General features: G+C 34.9%; 1 protein-coding gene across 5 annotated transcripts in view; it reads left to right on the top strand.

Moving 5' to 3' along the window:
* The window catches only part of TTC13 (tetratricopeptide repeat domain 13), a 34,968-nt gene that overhangs the window by 12,370 nt on the left and 7,092 nt on the right, over positions 1–15,506 (top strand). For all 5 annotated transcript variants that reach the window (XR_015744374.1, XM_026705166.2, XM_026705165.2 and 2 more), the window contains exons 5-16: positions 553–618; positions 1,969–2,061; positions 3,637–3,753; positions 5,126–5,236; positions 6,497–6,579; positions 6,887–7,028; positions 8,401–8,575; positions 9,274–9,430; positions 11,953–12,083; positions 12,454–12,586; positions 13,671–13,760; positions 15,287–15,370. Coding sequence is in view for 4 of the 5 variants with exons in the window: in XM_026705166.2 (XP_026560951.1) it covers positions 553–618; positions 1,969–2,061; positions 3,637–3,753; positions 5,126–5,236; positions 6,497–6,579; positions 6,887–7,028; positions 8,401–8,575; positions 9,274–9,430; positions 11,953–12,083; positions 12,454–12,586; positions 13,671–13,760; positions 15,287–15,370 (1,382 nt within the window). In the remaining variant the exon portion in view is untranslated. The remainder of the gene's footprint in view (positions 1–552; positions 619–1,968; positions 2,062–3,636; positions 3,754–5,125; positions 5,237–6,496; positions 6,580–6,886; positions 7,029–8,400; positions 8,576–9,273; positions 9,431–11,952; positions 12,084–12,453; positions 12,587–13,670; positions 13,761–15,286; positions 15,371–15,506) is intronic.

The following is a 15,506-nucleotide window of genomic DNA, read 5'->3' as shown; positions in this document are numbered from 1 at the left end:
AAGCCAGGTCTGAAGCTTGCAAAAAGTGAACCTGGGGCATTGTGACAGTTGTAAATGCCCGCTAGTTGCAAAGAGCCCAAATCTAAATCTTATGACAGTGGAGACATTGTGACACGTGTAACTATGAAGACCTGTCACAAAGTTACTTTTTCAGCACCGTTGTAACTTTGAATGGTTACTAAACGGGACAGTCATTAAATGATAATTATATGTAATTTGCCCAATAACGAGTTTTCTGGAAGAGATACAAGATTACCTAAATCACTATAATCACTATACTAATTTATTACTGTCTTTTTATGTGGTATTATTATATTAATAGCACAGGAAATATATGAAAATAAAAAATAGTTATGAAAGCCCTTAAAATTAAAGCTAATTTTAAAAACATGAGCAAAAGTTGCAAGTAGTTCTGGACTCATCTATATCAACCTGCAATTGTAGATATCTTTTTTTTTTTTTAGTTTGCATTAAATGTCTTAGTTATAGAATTTGCTGCTCAAACATATGCATCACAGTTATCTAAAGTCTATTTTATTTTGCTCTGCCTAGGAACAACCAGAGCTCATCAGTGCAATTTATGGGCAAGGGATAGCATATGGAAAGAAAAGGCAACATGTGAGTAGTTAATGTGTTTGAAATAGCTGACACTAATTACAGTGTATTTTCTTGAAAGTATGTGAATTCAAAATGTTTGAAGCTTGAAATGGATTATTCTGTGCTTACTGGAAATATTCTGATATTTCCACCTGTTCTGGGAATGTTCCAAACTCAAAAAAATTGTTGATCATAGCCAGGCTTAGGGGTGCCCAGAACGTTTCAAGTCAGGTCAGAATGGCTCTTTCACACTTGAAACATACTTCAGTCGAGGTTTTTGTGAAGCGCTGCATTAACTGACGTAACATATGTGCATCAGCACATCCATAATAGGGGCAGGATTTCTGCTGAAATCCTTGGAAAAAGTCTTATTTTTTGGTTTGGCTTCTAAATAGCCTGGACCAACATTATTGCACTTTGGAAGATCGCATCCCTTTGAGGTGTGATTGGCTCTGATCTTGTTGGCCTTCCAGGAGAGCCTGGCATTGTGATTTGGCTGGGGAATCCAGTGATCTTGGTAAGGAGTCTGGTAAGTGCTTGTACTCTTAGAAAAATAAATGGTGTTCTCCTGCAGCTATGTTTTTGTGTTTTTAAAAATATTTTTATTGTTTTCATGGTTAATCATTTTTGTGGTTACTTTTTGGTAAAGTTTGTATTTTTGACTGGATTTTTAACTTTATAAGCCACCCAGAGTCACAGTTGTAAATTTAATAAGTAAACCCTGAATTACTATAATTTCAAGTTTATGTGGTAAGTATTCTTTGTCGATCAATATTGAATTAACATCAAGGTTTTAAAGTAGGATAAATTAGCAAAAAAAAAGAGGAGGCTGTGTAAGATTGTTCAGAAATATTTGCATTTGTGATTCTTTTAGGAGTCCAAAAGAAAATGCAGAATGCTTTCAGGTTACAGTTCTGTCATCTCTGTGTGAAAAGATTATTTTTTGACTTGGTGCAGAGTGGAATCCTCTGCTTCCTTGAATTTGAAACTAGCATGGCATTGCTATAGAAACAGCCATATTTTTATGCACTCTTTCTTTTACAAATCATTGTTCACCCCTGCTTCTGATTTCAAAGTATGCATAGACTTTCTGTTGGAAATGATCCAATGAGCCTAGGATTCCAGTTTTGTAACCAAAGACTTAGATGGAAACAACACTACTTTCATCTTCAAAATATTGTTGACATTGAACATACAAACTATTTCAATACATCGTTGAGCTATATTTGTCATATCAAAAGCTCCTTTCTCTTACTTTCATATGAAAGCAGTTGGTTTGAAGCCTTTGGTGTTGTTCATTCTAAATCCTCTGAATTTAATTTCACTTTGATTAAACTAAACATACCAAAGCTTATATCCATTATTTTCCAGGATATTAAAAATGCCGAGCTTGCTTTGTTTGAACTAAACAGAGTAATTAATCTGGCACCAGATCATCCTGAAGTCTTTGAACAACGAGCAGAGGTACTTTTCCTGTTTTCAAATATTCTATATTTTTTCTCATTTTTAAATTATAAAAAGTTCTTTATTGTTGAAAATTATTGTCTTAAATGCAGTGTAACTTCTGTATGCAGTTTGTGCCATCTATTTAATTCAAAGCGTGATAGTGTTCAGCTTTTGTTATACAGTACCCTATACAACTATCACTAAATTAAGGATAGTGACAGTTGTTTGGGTGAAAAATATCACAGGCAGAGTCTAACGGTAGAGAAGATGGGAAGCAGCTAAAGCTAGTTTTGTCCCATTATTAACCTTAAATACATTCAAGGCATTCAAACAATGTATTATAATTACTTTGCAGCTGAGCATAGTGAGGTATATAGTTTATCTTGGTATTTATTAGATGTTTAAAACTATTGTAGTCTTGTATCTCTAAGCCATTCACAGAAATAACATAGACAATATCACAATATAAACGAAATAGTGATACCTTACAAACATTTAGGACAGTATGTTAATGGGTCAGTGCTGGGAGAAAACCAGTCTTTATTTCCACCCCAATTCTTCATTTAAACCAAACTGAAGCTTACTTTAAACTGATTAGGGAAAAAATGGTTAGATTGTTATTTTTGGGAGTTTGGGCTTGGATATATAATGTAGTTTAAATTGTGTTTCCATTAAAAGGCTGTGAAACATTATTGTTCTTTCAGTATGCATTTGGGGTGTAGCAGTCAAGAGTGACTAGCCCATTGTCTTTATTTATTTAAAAAAAATATTTTTATCCTGTCTTTATTGTTGTTGTTATTATTATTGTTGTTGTTATTAATTTATTTTTTTATAAATGACTCAAGGTGGTGAATATACACAATATTACTTCCTTCACCTATTTCCTCCCAAACATCAACCCTGTTTGAGATTGGTTTGAGAGAAAGTGACTGGCTCAAAGTTACCCAGCTTGGTAACTCACACTTTCCTACTTTCTAGCTTGGTGCCTCAACTATTAAACCAAACTGGCTCTCTCATTAAGAGATCTTTGATTAAATAGGAACACTTTCATCTGTCCTGTTCTTTGATGATACCAAAATTGTAAACTGGAGAACCAATTTAATTAGTAATATTGTGCAAACAAACCAGCCTTCAAAGAACATATAAATATAATTTATTTTTATGTGTCTGGTATATATGAAATTGTATGTGACAAATGCAACATGTCTTCTAATTTTTCTACTCTTAGGCTTGGAGTATTTCGAACAGAAATAAATACATCATTTCAATATAGGCCCGAGATCCTTTTTCTTCCCAAATCATTGAACACTTAAATACCCTTCTTTTAGATAGGGAAATAAATTAATAGCCTTGTTTTAGGAAGGGAAATAATAATTTCTATCTCTCACTGCATTGTTAATGAATTATTTGTATATGACTTGTACTCTATGGGTCACCAAAGATGGAACTAAGTGGAAAAGATTAGCACTGTCCAGAAGTTAGAGATTCAGAATATTTGTTCAGGTCCAATTTTTGTTCCCCGTGAGCTAGTGCTTCATGATTAAATTCATGTACCAGTACGTGCTAGGCTAAAATATTATTTTGGATTTATAGATACTGTCATCTTTGGGTCGAACTAGTGAAGCACTGATTGATATCACTAAAGCTATTCAACTGAAACACTCAGCACAGCTTTATCGACACAGAGGTATTCTTTACTTCATATCTGAGGTAAGACTTTAGTCCCTCATAGTGACTTCACTGCTGAACATTAAGCTTTCAGATATGTGAAAACTTTACTTTAGGCTCAGTGTGTTTTTGGAATGTATCTCCCTTTAGGGATTCTTTTGAATGCAGGGACCTCCATAAAATCTGCAACTGCAGCAATTATCTTTACCTGACCCTTCTTTCCCCAGATGCCCCTTGTTTGAATCTTTATTCTCATCCTGATATAAAGCTACTTCTACAACCAGGCATTAACTATTGTGGCATTCATAACATTAGGAAACATTGTTCACACAGTTAATTGAGTTGCCATGGGCGAATAGGTGGCAATATAAATCAAATAAACAAACAAACAAATAAATAAATAAAAATCAGAATAGAGCTGGAAGGGAACTTTGTGGTCTTTTACCGTGTTTCTCTAAAAATAAGATCCAACCGGAAAATAAGCTATAGCATGATTTTTTAGGATGCTCATAATGTAAGTCCTACCCCTAAAGTAAGCCCCAGTGAAGATCTTCAGCCAGATGGATGCATTGTATTTCCCCCAAAATAAGACCTACCCAGAAAATAAGCCCTGAATCATCTTTTGGAGCAAAAATTAATATAAGACCTGGTCTTATTTTTGGAGAAACACAGTAGTCCAGCCTCCTGCTCAAGCAGGAGACCCTATAGCAAGTAAGACAGCTCTTGCATTCTTTCTGCCTTTTATGACCCACCTCTTCCAGTCAGATTATCTCATGGAGGCTTAGCGGGAGTTGGCTTGTAAAATGGATTATGAAGGTTGGGGGAATCAACCCAATCCTGTTTCCTGCAGGCAAACTGCTTAATGCTACAACATCTTGTTAAAATACTGTTTTAGTTGCTTGGTTATTTAAGGCATTTATATACTACCTTTATAAATGTATGCATTTTTCTACAGAAAGAGAACATAGGTATATCAATTTTTGGATCAAAACTTGATGAATGAGGTCTCAATATTTCAAAAGTTTAAGGAATAACTGGTACATCTAGGTATTGCAATGAAGTCATTCCCACAAAATGTCTTTGTTATTAGTGTAATTGATCTAAATGCAGATCATTATTTTTTCTGATCCCATTTATTGAATTAAGTTGTACAGTCTGTTTTTATGCATGTTTTTCACAAGCGGTTCCCAGTACATTCCAGTGTTTTTTACTAGGAAATAAGCCTTACTGAATCCAGTAGGCCTTATATGAAGAAAATCTAGCTTAATTTTGCCTAGTTGGTATATGATTGGTAGTTGTATTTCTGTTTTAAGAATTAATATTGTGTAAGTCATAATATGAGTGTTACATGATATATTTTGAATTGGTTCTTGATTTTTTTCTCTATCCGATGAAAGCTATTTTTCTACAATAGGACTATGCAACAGCCAATGAAGATTTTCAGAATTCTCTTGAGCTGAACAAAAACCAGCCCACTGTTATGCTTTACAAAGGTTTATCCTTTTTTCACAGAGGGCTTCTAAAGGTATGGAATTCCTATCCTATGTTTCCACAAATGCAAAAAGTTGCAATTATGCGGCTCAGGTTGGTTTGTTTGGCAATGGTTGGGTAAAAAAAATAAACAAACAGACCTATATTTATATGTAACCATACCAGTGCTTAATTTAGTCCATTGGTGGTCGTTTTTCAAAAGTCAGTGGCTGCATATCATTACTAAGCCATAACTTGTCTTACTTGGCTTTGCCTTAGTACTACTTAAAGACCAGATTACAATAACTTTTTAACAAGTTATGGTTAACACAAACCATGACTTAGTCAGTATCAGCCCACTTCTTGTTTCTTCTAAGTATTTTCTTAATGTTTCATGAGTTCATATATCCTGGAAATCCTCGAGCCGAACCTGGAACCTCACGTTCACAAGTCCATATTCTGATCTTGAACTGTGTCTCTTGCCTAGAGTTTAATACTGAATTATTGTGTGTCTTCATGTTTGTAAATTTATCTGAGGATAAAGAATACTTGTTTTCACTTATAGGAAATTTTTAATGTCACTTGTTTTTGTCATTTGTCACTTAATGGCCTAGACTTTTTATTTTTATTTTCTGTTAACTGACTGTTGCAATGTCATCAGTATCTTTCCTCTTTACAAACCATTGAAACGTCTGTCACTGAACAAGCTGATTAAAGGCAGGCTACCTTATTTTCTTTCATTAGTACTTAATGAGCTTGAAAATGCTTTTGTTAGTCCTGGCTGTCCTGTTTTATATTTAACTATATTACTTGCACCATGGTTGGGAATTAAGATTGAAGACTTCTGAAATTTCAGTAATTATTTTAATTTGTGCCTGAGATTTATTATGCCATTAAAAAAAAAAAAGGCCAAGTGGTCACCTCTATTTTTGTGCCTGAGATACGCTATTAAAGTATTTCTGACAGATAAATTTAGACGTCTGTATCTTTTTATCACTTAGGCTGTTGTCTAATTTTAGTTCTTTGTTAAGTTTACCATGAGGTTGCTAGACTACATGATAGATACTAGTCTTGCAATCTGTACTACAGTCCTTGCACGATACGATTTCACACAGGTTCTAAAAGAACAAATATTTTGAAATGTTTTGTTTTATATTAAAATGAATTCATATGTAGTATATATAACGGGAATTATAATCTTTCTAATAATTCCTGTCAGCAAGTCATTGTCCAGATCTTTCATCCAATATGCATGTACTCATTCTAAAAGGTAAACAGAAGTAATGGAAGTAGTTCAGTGTTGTGCTTTTCACAGGAAGCTATTGAGATATTTAAGGAAGCCGTGAAGCAGAAATCAGACTTCATAGATGCCTATAAAAGTCTGGGCCAGGCTTATCGGTAAGCAGCTCCACAATTCTCTTAACTTTAATATTTCTCCATCAAATATGCATAGTACAAAAGAACAACAATAAAGCATTTACAGATTGAGTTTATGGGAAGGGACATTTTTGAGCAAGGGTGCAATGCTTGCTAGATGTCTCAAATGTTATACTTTTTCTATCAAACGTCATATAACTTACCTTTAATAATCATAATGTTGACTATTTTAAGTCCTATTTTAATAAATCCCGTTTAAAAATTTACTATATAAAAGTACTAATTTTTTGTTTCTTTTTTTAATCTAATTGCTCAATAAATTAATTAGGGAACTTGGTAACTTTGAAGCTGCAGCGGAAAATTTTCAGAAGGCATTGATGCTTAATCAGAATCATGTCCAGACAATACAACTTAAGGGAAATATGTTTTATCATCATGGAAGCTTGGATGAAGCCTTGAAAAACTTTAAGGTAAACATTGGCAAAATTGGAGCATGTTATAAGAGTTCTGTCAATGTTTGTTTATAACATTTCTTTGAAGAAACCGCAAAGGATTATAAGAAACAACATTGATGTTATCCTGCAATATTGGATTTGATTAATAATCAATCTGGCTGCTGTATTTTGCACTACCTGCAGCTACTGGTGCCTCTCCAAAGGTATCTTCCTAGAGAATGCATCACAGTAGTCTAGTCAAATAGTGATCAAGTGTGACTTATTGTCACCAAGGCATCTTAGTCTACTTGGAGTTATAAGTAATGTACAAGTGGAACTGGGCAAGGCTTTTTCTAGCCATGGCTATATTCTGCCATGTAAGAAAGAGCTGTGGTTCCAAAAGAACCCCAAAGTCACAAATATAGGTAGTCCTCAACTTACAACAGTTCACTTAATGAGCATTCAAAGTTACAAAGGCACTAGGAAAAAATGACTTATGACCATTTTTCACACTTCCGACCTTTGCAGCATCCCCATGATCACATGATCAAAATTCAGGTGCTTGGCAACTGGTGCATATTTATAACCATTGCTGTGTCCCAAAGTTACGTGTTCCCCTTTTGCGACCTTCTGACAAGCAAAGTCAATGGGCAGGCCAGACTCACTTAACAACCGGGCTACTAACTTACTAACTTCAATTATTCACTTAACAACTGTGCTGAGAAAGGTCGTAAAATGGGGGTAACCTCACTTAACACAGCTCACTGAACAACATAAATGTTGGGCTCAATTGTGGTCGTAAGTTGAGGACTACCTGTAACCTTTTTCAAAGGGAGCCGAACCCCACCAAGTAACTACTGGCACCAATGCCACCAGATTGCCTAGAGATTTAATGACAGATAACAAATCTTTCTGGGTATGATCTCAGTTTGTTTTATTTCATCCAAACCCTGATAGACTCCACACACCGATTTGGTATTTCTACACCATATACAGCTCAGCTTGGAGTGGGGAAGCATAACCCAGTTCCTAAATGCCACTCAAACAACTCCAACTTGACTTCTTTGCAGAAGGGCAAGTGTCCCAGAGTGTGGAGCCTTAACAGAGGAGGTGTGCCTCTGTATCCATATTCCCTCTCCCTTTGTATAAGGGTGGGACCTCCATCATTTCTCATCTTCATGCATAGACCACGCACATTCTATCTGGAGGAGGTGCTCCTTAACGTACCCTGGAACCAAGTGACTTACAAGTATGTAGGAAAAACTTAAATGAACAGAAAACAGCCTTGTTGTAACAGTTCCCTGGAGAAAGAAAACTTAAAAAAAAGTCTGAGAAGAAATTGTACTTGATGGATTTGAACTGTTAACTGTTAATGTCTTAGATTTATTTTCCCTTTTCAATGTTCTAGAGGTGTCTTCAAATAGAGCCATATAATGAAGTATGTCAGTACATGAAAGGTCTCAGTCATGTTGCCATGGGCCAATTTTATGAAGGAATCAAAGCTCAGACTAAAGTTATGCTAAATGATCCCTTGCCTGGTCAAACAGCCAGTGCAGAATATCTGAAAGTGAAATACCTGAGGGGTAAGTTGCTGATAACAATATAATTAATGTTTTACACAAATTTCTGTATACTTAAACACTGGGTTTTGTGGATACTTTTTGAAAAGAAAAGACACTCCTTGTTTGCCTCAGCGATCTAGTTACAGTGTTATGTTCATATTTTATTTCACTTGAAATATAAATGGTTTAATTACTTTGTCAACTTAACAGATTTCTGGTCAGTGACTAATAAAGAACTAAATTATCAGAGAAATGTAATCATCTTCCTGGCCATTTTTCTAATATTTTCTCCTTTTGGGGGGGATGTTTTACTTAGAAATTAGTATTATTGTAACTATTCAAATTTTTTACTTCAAAGACTGAACGAGTGACAAAACCCCCAAAGCAAATAAAACAATTGAAGACAATTGAAATTATTAACATATAGGTGAAAAGAAGCTAAGACATCAGTTAAAAAATTTGGATGTAGAAGCACATTTTGAACACAAGGAGTTGTTTGCTTGCCAATTGTATAAAACTGTCTGCCACTTTGAAAAATAACAGTCCTGCTGTATTGTTTGGGGGAAATATCCAAATATAGCATAAAATATCAATAAAATGAACCATATTGCCTTTATTTGGGGGGGAAGAGGGTACGTAGGGGGATACATCAGCTGAATTTTATATGGAGATCTTTTGGAGGATCTATTAGAAAAAAATGTGTCTCATTTTCTCCACAGAATATTCTCGCTATCTCCATGCACATCTTGATATTCCAGTTGCAGAATACAACATAGATGCAGATCTTCCTGGAAAGTTTAAAGATCACTGGGTCAAAAATCTTCCTTTTTTGATAGAAGACTATGAAGAACAGCCAGGTCTACAACCAAATATAAAGTGAGTGAGTAAAGTGCTATTTTCTTACCAGGCTGTGCTGGAAATGTTTAAATGTATAATCTAGAACAACTGGCATATATCTTTATGCATGCTTTTAAAAAAAAATTGTAGAATGTCATGGTTTTTTGTTTCATGTAAAATCTAGGAAGAATTTGAAATGTTCTTTTTTCAGTCTTGCTCAATTTAATATAATTTTACAAAAGCAATAGTAGCTGCTATTTCTTGTTTTCAAAATAAATCGGGTCAATAACTTTAGAGATTCCAAACATAAAACTACGAAAAATTGATTTTGCAATCATTTATTGAGCAAATAATTAACAGATATGGCATTTCCTTCTGTGGAAAAATGAGTACACTCTTAGTCTTGATGCCTGGAATTTCCCCCTTTGGCAAAAACAACCTCCAATTGGCATTTCTTATAACTGTCTACAGCAATGTTTCTGAGAGTTGATGTCTAAACATCTTGAAGCTGCCAAGGTTGAGAAACAATGGTCTACAGTCTGGCATTGACTGGGAGGGATTTTCTAAGCTGTGTGATGATGTTTGAGGGGTTTCTTGCATAGATGGCAAATCACCCCGTAGCATCTTGGATTTAGTTTAGGTTAATTTTGACCATTCCAGAACCGATCATTTCTCCCCCCCACCCCCCATTCTTGGTGAATTTGCTGGAATGCTTAAAACATTTGTCATGTTGCAAGGTCCACTTTGAATTAAGCTTCAATTTCTGACAGATGGTCTCACATTATCCTCTAGCATCTTCTGCTACAATATAGGATTCATAGTGGATTCTATGATGGAGCAAAGCAGCTCCAAACTATATCATTTCCACTGCCATGTTTTACAATTAGTAGTTTTTCTGGTGAAATGCTATCTTTTGTTTTCACCAAACATGTTTTTTGTACGGTGGATAAATAACTTTGCCTTTCTGTCCACAGTGTATTATTCCGGAAGTCCTGGTCTTGGCATAAGTGTTCATGAGCAAATTTCAGTCTTGTCTTGGTGTTGTTTCTGGGCAGTAAAGATTTCTTCTTGGCACACCTCCCATGTAGAACTAATTTGTGCAGCTTCTTTCTAATGGTAGACTTAAATACTTTAACATCAGTAGTGGCAAGGTTTATCCAGAGGATTACATAATGAAATTCTAGGATACTTAGAGACTTCTTTCAGCATCTTTCCTTCTGCTCACAGGCTGAACTTGCTGCGATGACCTGACAGATTGGTGGTTGTTTGAAATAATTTCTACTTGCAAATGAAATTTTCTAGATAGTAGGATGATAAATGTCCAGTTGTTTGGCCAGCTTTCTAATCCCTTCCCAGACTATGCATTTACAACCTTCTTTCCAAAGACCTTGATCTAAGCATGGTGATACCCCATACTTCAGCAACAAAGGGCAAATCAGGCTAAATGTCTGAAGTGTAAACGAGACAGCTCTTCACAGATTTTTCTAATGATTTGCATCTGATCTGATTCACTTGATTATAATTTTAGATATTTGAAGTAGTGATATGTAAGGGTGTACTTACTTTGTCCACATGCAAGATTTGCATTTATGTTTATTTAAATTGGTTTTCACAATGTAAATGGTGCATGATATTTGTTTTATCCCTGAATTAGTATTGTTGAAATGAAGATCAAATATCTCTATATTAGAATACACACACACACACACACACACACACACATCTTTGTCTATAACCTGTTGATGAAACTGTCACAGAAAACAAGCTGGCCTTCTTTCAGAACTTGTGAAATTGTTTTTCAAGCAGCTTCTTATCTATTGCCAGCAACATGGCACTTGAAAATTGAGAACTTTGCAAGCTTGTTGGAAGAATGTGTGGCTGTTGAAGCACCTTTAGTCTGCGGGACGAAATAAGATCTTGTAGGTAAAGAAACAATCCCAGATAACAGTACTAAACTGTCTAGCTAGACAATTATTAATATACAGGCAGTCCTCACTTAATGACTGGAATTGGGACTGGAATTTCCATTACAAAATTATTATAGGATCATAAAGCACAATGTCACATGACCGCACTGCTTAGCAGCAGCAGTTCTAGCACTTCCAGTTGCTGTGGTTAAGCAAATCTCTGATGTCATTAAGTGCAACATCGTGTGATTGCCATTTGCTACTTCCTCCTGGTTTTCCCATTGACTTTGCTTTTCAGAAGCTAGCAGGTTGCAAGTGGCAATGATGTGCAATGTCATAATGGCAAGCCAGTCACTTAATGACTAGTTAAAGGTTTCATGCATGACCGGGGGTCTTTGCAACCATCATAAGTATGAAAACTAGTTGCAAATACCACTTGTAAGTTCAGACATTTGCGGAAAGAGTGGTTGTTTAGTGTAGATACGACCTTTTATGTTTATAAATAAGAACATTGCCATAAAACCTTCTACTTTGGTAACAGTCAGTGGTTCTTGCACCTTGTTTCTAATATGGTTAAGTCGTAATATTTACTATCTGTTTATGACTTCATAGAAATCCTCTTGATATTTCATATAAACTCTGTTATAATTTTAGAGATGTGCAGCGTCACAAATTTGAAAACTATAAGTCCTCAGTGCAAGAGATGATATGTGTGGCTAATCATTTGGGTTCATTAATGCAATATGAGACTGTTGGATTTCTCCCAAACAAGAGAATGCATAGAGGTAAGCTAGGAAAATATAATCTGAATATCATTTCTCTTGCTATGATCACAGTTGTCTATTTTAAAATATAGAACCATAAAACATACTTCCTTCCAACTTGTAGTGCAGTTCATTCAGAGATTATGCAAAAATATTCAAGTATTTTACAAGCTGTCATTTCTATGTATCAAATCTATCGAGGCAGCTATGTCCAGTGATATCCAACACCAGCTATCATGTACTTCATTGTTTCTCTTAAATTGCAATCTGAGCTGGATGTTAACCTCACTGAATACAGCAGGCCTGAGATTCAAACAAATGGTGCAATTCAGTATACGAAGAGAATAAATGTGAGTGGGCTGAACTTATGCCTACTTTGTTTGTTCTTCAGCAATGGGGCTAGCGGTGCTAGAAGTAATGCAAGCTGTACAGCGAACTTGGGTAAACTCAAAGGTGCGGATGAATGGAAAAACCAAGCTGATGCAATGGAGAGATATGTTCGACATTGCTGTGAAATGGAGACGGTAATAAAGGAGAACATTAATTAGGACTGTGCAAACTATTTGGAAAGGTGCTGTGATGAAACGGAGTGGCAGTTACAAGGGAAACATCTTCAGTGTAATGAAAGAAATGGGCCTTGCCAAACTTTTGAGAGATAATAGAGATGTTTTGCAAAGTGCCCCTCCAAACAGTTTCTACAGTCTGAAAATATATTAAATTGATACTCGTGGATTTTGCTGATTGTCACCATCAAAAACTCTAGCTAAGCAGTCCTAAGTTTTGTAAAAATAAAGACACAGTAGACTGAGGAAATTACCTTACCTGATCTCTGGGTAGTTTCTATTTCATTAGTCCTGGTTGGTGCATCTCAAACAAATGGGGAAAAAATCAGAAAAGAGACAAATGAAAGGACATTGAGATGTTAAATGTAGAGGTTTACCAAATTATTCTAAAACTAGAAGCACTGGGCTTCTGAAAATCAGTCTCAGGGAAATAGAGAAGTAATACCCTCATAATTGTGAGCTGACCAGAGATAACTAGTTGCCACAATGGAACACTTAATTTGTGCTAAAATAAACTACAGTTGGCTCCAGTAAGGTTATTCTTATAGGATAATACTGTTTTAGCAATATAAAAGTTTATGCTTATGAATGCACTCAGTTGAACCAATTGAATTCCCCCTCAGCTGCTGCTTTTCTTTGCTGAGTATGTTGGCCTTTTTAGGATTTATATAGTTCCCAGTTCTATTCGCACACAAAGCTTGATTTATATATTTTTTTTCCACTTTCTAGTGTGGGAGGAAGTCAAGGTAAATCCTCATAAAAAGAAATCATTGAGGGGCAATGGAAAGGAACTAGATGATACATTTGGGTTCCATTCCTGATTTATAGTTAGGTTGTTTTATGTCCCCAAACAGTCACAATCAGCTGTTGATTAACTCTATAATGGCTTGAAATATAATTTAGCTCTCTAATTTAATCTCATGCAGCCTATTCTAGAAGCTAGCTCAATATTGTAGTTGGAAAGAAGCAATAAAAATGTCAAATTGGATATGACTTGATACAAATAATTAATCTTTAATGGGATTAACATAGTGTGTCTTTGCAGGATAGCTGATCCAGACCAGCCAGTGCTATGGTTAGACCAAATACCAGCTCAAAGCCTTAGAGGTTTTAATAATCACATCGATCTTATCAGGTATGATGTTTCAATTAAATTTTGTTTACTTCAGATGTTGTGACTGAATCATATATTTAGCTCATATATTATGTTAATTCACAATATAAACATTAGGATTTTTAAACTGCCCTTAACACGTTTTTGTTTTACTGTATTTTATATTTAATATATTGTAAAACAAAATAGTTCCTTCCTTTCTCCAGAGGATCAAGGGGTACAGTAACTAATGTATGTTATTCTGAAGTCAAATCAATAATCCTCGTGTCTTTCAAAAGTGCTTTCTATTCCCAACTGAGGCTGTAATTTTTCCTATATTGAAAGTATCTTCTAAAATAGGAATAGTGCCTCTATAGAGTAATGCCTCAAAAGGTCCTCACCAACTAAGAATAGTTTCATCACTGTATGTCCCCATCTCTCCTCCAAAACAAAACAGGATTTCATGCTGGAGCATCCCCAAAGAAGTGCAGGAAAGTACAGGCCACGCTATGGTCAATTACAGGTGTTTGGACTGAGGTTTAGGCTGGCAAACTTTTTGCTTTTCCTGGAATGAGAAATATTTGCTTTCACTAGCTTTGCTTATTTGGGGAGTACTTTGAAGGAGAACAGACAATATTTTGTGTCCTGTAAGTGTAAATCATCTAATACAAAAAAAACCTATCTGGCATCCCATGACTATGGAAATATCTTTGATTCTGAGTGGAGTGGCGCTCCCTTTCAATGGAGGGAGATCACTCATGGCTCCAGTTATAAAGAATACAGGCAGAAGGATGTTTCCTTCTTTTTATTGCTATGATTATTTTGTACAATAGTTTAATTTATAAAATTGTCTGGAATCATCGGGAATGGGATAGGGTAACCATTCAGAAAACAAACAAACAAACAAAAAATAAAAACCTTGTGAGGGTTGTTGGGGAATGTGGGGGGGGAGTAATCTTTCAGTCATCTATAAAGCATCTTGATTGAACTCCAAATAGTGACCTCCCAACCAAAGAGATTTTATTAGGATTGGTTCTTTCAAGATAACTTGAAAACTGTTCAGAGATTAAATAGCTTAATGTTGTTCTCACACTGTTTAGAATTCAAACTCTACATTATTAAAACACATTACCTACGAGTAAAGCTCATTCCAAAAAAGACTTCTCTTATGACTTAAGTACGGTTAATGATTATGTATAACTTGCATGCATATTACAAATGTAATATACATGAAGAATAAATTTACATCCATTCATTTTATGAATTTGATAATTTATAATATAATTGTAATTTTCTCCTCTTACTATATTACTGTTCAACCTTGATTCATATACAATGGTGATTAAGAATAAATTAAAAGTGAGTTTTATAATGCTCGGAATATTTTATTGTTCATATACTCCAGATTTCAGAGCAAGTACTGGTAGGTATTGAAAAAGAATCCTCAAGAGTCCAGTTCATAATCCAGTGTCATGTATAAAAATTGTGCATGTCTTTTAATTATTCATGTATGAATGATCTCTTTAATCTATCTTTAATATCCATTTAAAAAAAATTTGTATCTACAGGGGGCAGTTTATTAACATGAGATACACAGAGTATTTTGACAACATACTTCATTTTATCAAAGACAGGATCCTTGTTTATCATAGGTACACAATTTTTTCTTGTAATTTTATAGTAATTCTTGTTATTTATAAAGCATTTCAAGACTAGATGCCCTGTATGTGTATATATGAATACATGTATTTTGGCTGTATATTTATCTAGATAAAGTGAGATAAATAT

The sequence above is a fragment of the Pseudonaja textilis genome, chromosome 1 (assembly GCF_049901715.1).
Source record: "Pseudonaja textilis isolate UNSWEBS1 chromosome 1, rPseTex1.2, whole genome shotgun sequence".
NCBI lineage: Eukaryota > Metazoa > Chordata > Lepidosauria > Squamata > Elapidae > Pseudonaja > Pseudonaja textilis.
This window is presented reverse-complemented; position numbering and strand designations above follow the sequence as displayed.